This window comes from Uncinocarpus reesii, genomic scaffold, assembly GCF_000003515.1.
Source record: "Uncinocarpus reesii 1704 scaffold_1 genomic scaffold, whole genome shotgun sequence".
Lineage (NCBI taxonomy): Eukaryota > Fungi > Ascomycota > Eurotiomycetes > Onygenales > Onygenaceae > Uncinocarpus > Uncinocarpus reesii.
In genome coordinates, this window is record NW_003052500.1 from 5609437 (window position 1) to 5615436 (window position 6000).

Genomic DNA, 6000 nt, shown 5'->3' on the forward strand with positions numbered 1-6000 from the left:
CCGCTCTGGCGGGTTGCGGGTTTATATATAACGCTGCGCCGCCACTCCCATCGAGGGCTACCCTTATCCTCACCTTCGCTTCTTCAACGGCTTTCTTGCTTCGGGATAAACTAGTGTTTCTGAGCGTTCTTTCCCTTTTATGTTCACTTGTGTCGCTGTTGATCTCGGTTAAGGTGTCTTTTTTCCCTGCTGGGACAAAAATCATTCCTTGTTTGCTGTTCTAGTTTAAAGCAAACCATCCCCCGTTTATCTTATTATAATATCGTACCATACCCTACCAACTTCTCAAGCAATCATTTCCCCCTGCGTCGCCATTTTTCGCAACGTCGACTGCTTTTTTCGGATTGCTGGATTGACCACGCAATACATACTATTTTGCTCACCGTCGAAACCTCACAGCAACACGCAATCACCAAACGATACCACCAAACAACAGTACAATGTGCTACCAAGTAGTCGAAATATATTCTGTGTGCCGATGTCTCTACCACATGCACGCGGTTGACCCGTGTACGGCCTACGGTCAGAGGGGACACACGGTTCAGGAGAAAGTGGTATTAGTCGGTTATGCGTGTCCTACTCATTCAGCCGGACGGTCGCACGCTGGAAAACCACCAGTGGGACGTGATCGGATGGATTCTGGATATTCAAGTGCAAAGGGCTCATTCCGGTAATGGCAGCCTTCACATCCTTACAAAATCTCAACGGATTTGCACTATTTCTTTTCTTAAAGGTCGACAATGAGTGAATGAGGTATGGGAAATATGAAAGAGATGGATGAAACTACATGGATCCAAGGCCTTGATGGAACGGATTCGCCAGTGGCTGGAAAGTCTTTCTGGGCCCTGAAACGAAGATACGATTGACGACAACGACTTTTGCGGCGTGTATACCCGTCATAGCGCATTCTCTCTCAAATCTTCGGCTTCAGCTCTGGCATATTATCAAGAATGCAGGCCATTCCTGTTTTCAGCATTTGCATCAAAACCACCCCTTCTGTGCAAATCGAACGCGTTTTCGAAGCGTGATTACCTTACAGGGGAACTACATTTACGAAAATAAAACTCACCACTATATCTTTCTTTTTTCGGAGACATTCGACTATCCCTTTCCCGCTTGCCATCGGAGCGGACTTACGAGTCTTTGCGGGATTTCTTCCTTCCTCTAAACAACGCTCTGCCGGAACACCCTGAGCCTATATCTCGTTTATCATCTCTCTCCGCTCGAATGCAGATCGGACAGAACAATCGCATAGAGCAACAAAAATCCAAACATTCAGCACTGGATGCACAGTGTTTCTTTCAGCAAAAGAACAAGTTTCACAACAAACCCAGTTTCTCTTCTGCGCCGGCTCGCAGAATTGCAGAATATACTTTCCATTTTGAACCCCTTCAACCCTTATATGGTCTCTATTATCAGAAAAATCCAACTAAGAAAAAAATAATGTATGGAGTAATCTAGGGGTGTGTGTCTTGATATGTGTTAATGGGCTGTGCCTTGACCAATGTAAACTTACCAATCATTTTTCGTTATCTCAATAGAAAGCGTTGCGATTGATCATCTCTAGTACCAAAACGACCGGATTTATGGTGGATCAATAGGCAGCACATATCAGAGGCTTGACGTCTATCTAGGGCTAACATGTGGAGCCCTTGGTATAATAGTCATCCTTTACACAAGGAAAACAATCCAGTAAACACAAGTCTGCCAGCTCAAGTAGATATATATCTCATACTAAGACTTGAAATCATTTTTCAAATTATGTACATACATACATGCATATTCATAAAAGAGTGCAAAACTTGCAGTCTGTGTGATACAATTAGACATGGCACATTGTACAGCTTCGCATTCGAGTTCCAATCATATAAACAATTGAGCAAGTCAAGACGTAAACTCAAGAAACCCAAGGCATCTCTCATATCTCATCAATTTGTTTCCTTCCCCCTCTCATCAACTTTAAAACTTCCAATTCCAATTTGTTTCAACTTTCATCAGGGGAAGCACCTGCATAAATTTTTTATCTTTTGTTTTATAGCCCTTGTTAGTTCGGCATTTCCATATAAATGGATGTAGAACGACTGGCCGTCAAGACAATTTGAGGTGACGTGTCGTTAAGAGTCACGAGGCCGGTTTGGGCCCGTGAGGTTGTCGCTTTGATATCGATGCGAAAGTTGCTATCCAGCAATTCATCGATATAAATCGAATTCAGGTATACCGTCTGCTTGCGAAGTCGACACTGTGAAATGACGCCGTGAAGTAAACGCAGAACGAGCGCCTGGGTTAAGGTTTAAACGACTGTCTGGCCCACAAGCCCAGACAAGTATACCTGGCGAAAAGGGATCATTTCCCTGGGGCAGCAGGGCGATCAGATGTTAGGCATCAGCCAAATCAGGATACCATCTCTCTTTCCTCGAAGACTTCAGCGGCGGACCCGGATATGCTGCCGACGGAGCTGAGCGCGCACATGCTGGTATTCCTCGTCAGAATCAGCGCTGCACGAATCAAAGTCCGAGCTCGACGATTCACAAGGTGAGCTTCCACCACAGCGCTTGCCTCCGCAATGAATCCTGACACGCTCCCCAGAGGCGGTGACACCATACCGCTGGCAGCTGCAGGGGGAGCCAGTGTCACTCAGAGACGATATCGACGATGGCGAGGTACTGCCACCACGGACAGACGAGCTGAAGTTGGACGATGGGCTGGAGGATATATCTGAATCCGAGTCTGAAAGATCAGTGGCCCGGAATCGCGCATTGAGCGCGTCCATGGTTCGTTGGGAGGCATAGGCCTTCTCACAGAAGCGTTGCGACTCGTAAGGCTTGGACGGTTTTGGGTGGAGAATCCTCGAAGGAGAGAGTCCGCGGCCCTGTGGAATTGCCGGGCTCTGTGGAGTTGCCTGCGGAGCAGGTCGTTTCGCAACATTTGCCGGAACATCGAGGATATTCAGAGTTCGCTTAGTTGTACGTTCCACGGTGGACTCGCAATCAGGATCATGATAGACACGATATCCGTCCAAAATGTACTAGAGAAGCGCATTAGTTTCTCAATTCATGGGCCTAGGGCAGAGAAGCAGGAACCAACTCACATAGTACCAGTAACGCTGACCTGGCTTTATCATGGACGGCTGAAAGCGGAATTTCCCACCCCAGGAAGAGTATTTCCCGCTGGACAATCTCGATAGCGGTAGTTGACCGTGGTAACCGTCCCAGGAGCCAAGCAAGTGAACGGTCTTCACCTTGGCGGGAGTGTCCAGAGTGAAATTGAGCTGCAGAGCTGCCATTATTGCAGGTTTGCTGTTGGAATGTAGTAATTGAAATTTTTCCAAAGCAATACAATAAACTTGACGATAAAGGATATCTTTCCCAGAAAAAAAGGGGGTAGAGTATTAAAAAATTATAATTATAATAATAAAATATCAGATATTAAAGATAGTGTAAATTTGAAAAACGAGGTGCGCAACGGATAATCAGTAGATTGAGCAGGTTGAAGGAGAGGGCTAACCAGAGCTTCCTTCTACAGAGCTATATCAAACTGAGCGATAGTGAAACGTTCCGTAAAAAATGCGTGCGCGCGGTTCGTAAAAACAGGTAGAAAAGAAAGAATTGGTGCAGATGATCAAGACGAGCTACCGGGCGTTATGATGCCGAACCAGCGACAATCAAACAGTGTAAAAATTGACAATAATTAAGGGCTGAAGTCGCCTGTACTTCTAGGGGCCGTATAAGGGTGCTTGGGAGAAATTAGGGACTTGGAATTAGGGGAGGCAGCGCTTAATTATTAGGGAGTAGCTCGCTTGTTAGGGGGATCAGACCAGCTGAGTTTAGGGGAGGGGATTGAAACAGGCAGAAAAGAAGATAATGGGAAAGGATGAGGAAGGAAGGAAAGAGAGAACAGGAAAGAGCGGGACGGGATGCAAATAAATAAAGCAGGTTGGGGAAAGAATAGGCAATCGCGACCAACGAAGCGAAGATGGAATCGGGAAAGAGCTGCTTGCTGGGCGGGCGGGTATACGGGCACGCTGATTGGCTGGTCGTGCATGGAGGGATGGGTGGGGCATTTGAATCGGGTTTAGCGTGTTTATGCACGGTAAACGACTAACCCTGCTTTGGACTAGCGAGGATTATGCCTGAAGAACCTCTTCCGGTTTTAGCCAATCAGAGCCGAGATCGGTCAAACAATGTTTCCCTGTCTATTTTTAGTCGCATCGCACGCGGGGAGAAAAGGCATCACCCAAGCTTGACCAGTAGTAAGAACATCGCGAAGCTTGCCGACCAGCCACCGGAGAATGCGCAAAAGGGAGAGGGAAATTCCTCTAGAAATTTGTGTGTCTCATTTCTATCGAATTCCAAAGTACAACAATGTCCCGTCCGGATGATAAGATCTGGAGATGCGAATGAACGGTTACCAACGCCCTTCCCACCCGGCGTTGCACGAGTGAGATGCAAGGACGCTGCATGCGAGTGCCACCCTTGGACCTCCTCCAACGTCGATTGGGAAAATGCGAACACGGGACAGCCGGCGAGCTTTGCCCACACCCCCTTGCCGATTCCTCCGTAGAGAATCCAGAATCCCTCTCCACCCGCCATGCTTTCATCACTGTTTTGAGAGGGTGTCAAGGATAAGTTCAGGATTAAACGGAAAGCCGAAGCGGGGTCTTGGACGGAAGCCCCATCCCTACATGCCAGCCTTGACCCATATAGTAGATCATGGATTCATGGCCCGTTTACTACCTGGAGCGATATTCAACCCTACTAATGGTCATCCACCCACATTGCATCGAGCGAAGAATATTTTTTAACATTCCAATCTTGCCCTGGTTCGCCGTTCCTAAACTAGACCAATCGACGCCAGCTAACTACTAGTTAAAACAAGAAATTGAGATATCGAGTAATGGCTCAAAAAAGGGAGACAATCAAATCATCATGCGAGGTATGCTACATGCGGCAAGGAATAGGAATGCTGAAATTGACAGAAAGTTTTTGATCAGCACATGGAAGAAAGACGCATTCGAAAGATAAAAGGTTTAGCAAGGATGACGTGGAGACGCCATCCTTAACAGAAGCGGATACAAGGGTGCTTCTGCCTCTCATCCAACCCCCAAGACGAGAACCTTCATTGGAGAAAGGTGGAAGCTTCTTGCTCAAGCAGTGAGATTTGGACTCTTGCACCCCGCTTAGCGTACAAATTTTGGGGGCTAGCGCAAAGTCACTCCTGATCGCTTGGTGTACATGCGTGCCGCGATATTCATTGACATCAACTCCTGGAAGAGTAGTTTAGCCGCATAGGGGATGTGCACTTGGGAGATCTTATTCTTGTTCTTGCACGCTCGACATTCAAAGTCGCCCTTTTTGAGTTTGCTATAATCTCCTCGTTAGCTTGCCATCATTGAAAAGTAGCCGTAAAAGCAAGAGAGCTCAAAGCACTTACGCAATTGGTGTCATTAATCCACAGATATCGCAAATGTGTACGCGGAACGGGTCAGACACATCGAACAATCTCTCCTTCAAAAATGCACTAGCACCATGAGCTATCATGCAATCGCGTTCCATCTCTCCGAATCGAAGTCCACCGTCTCGAGCACGACCTTCCACAGGCTGCCTTGTCAGAATCTGGGTGGGACCCCGCGCACGAGCATGGATTTTGTCATCCACCATGTGCCTTAAACGTTGATAATATGTTGGCCCCAAGAAAATCTGGGCCACCAGTTTCCTTCCCGTGTGACCGTTGTACATCACCTCGAATCCACGTGATTGGTATCCATGTTCCCGGAGCAGGCCGGAGACTGAATCAACAGTCACGTCCGTGAACGGCGTCGCATCACCTTCGTACCCTCGAAGCGAGGATACTTTACTAAGCTGACACTCGATCAAATGCGCAATGGTCATACGCGATGGAATGGCGTGGGGATTGATAATCAGATCAGGCACAATACCCTCCCTTGTGAACGGCATATCTTCTTGTCGAAATGTCACACCGATAGTACTTTCTGACCATGAC

At 47.3% G+C, this 6000-nt stretch overlaps 2 protein-coding genes across 2 annotated transcripts; both read right to left on the reverse strand.

The window, feature by feature from the left end:
* Positions 1-2422: 2422 nt before the first annotated feature.
* UREG_02141 (uncharacterized protein) lies at positions 2423-3283 on the reverse strand (the record flags this gene model as incomplete). The annotated part of the gene is made up of 2 exons (XM_002542579.1): positions 2423-3025; positions 3089-3283. 2 exons carry the CDS (start codon positions 3281-3283, stop codon positions 2423-2425), a joined length of 798 nt encoding a protein of 265 aa, XP_002542625.1.
* A 2143-nt stretch (positions 3284-5426) lies between these two features.
* UREG_02142 (DNA-directed RNA polymerase II 138 kDa polypeptide) lies at positions 5427-5888 on the reverse strand (the record flags this gene model as incomplete). The annotated part of the gene is made up of 1 exon (XM_002542580.1): positions 5427-5888. One exon carries the CDS (start codon positions 5886-5888, stop codon positions 5427-5429), a length of 462 nt encoding a protein of 153 aa, XP_002542626.1.
* Between the last annotated feature and the right edge of the window lie 112 nt (positions 5889-6000).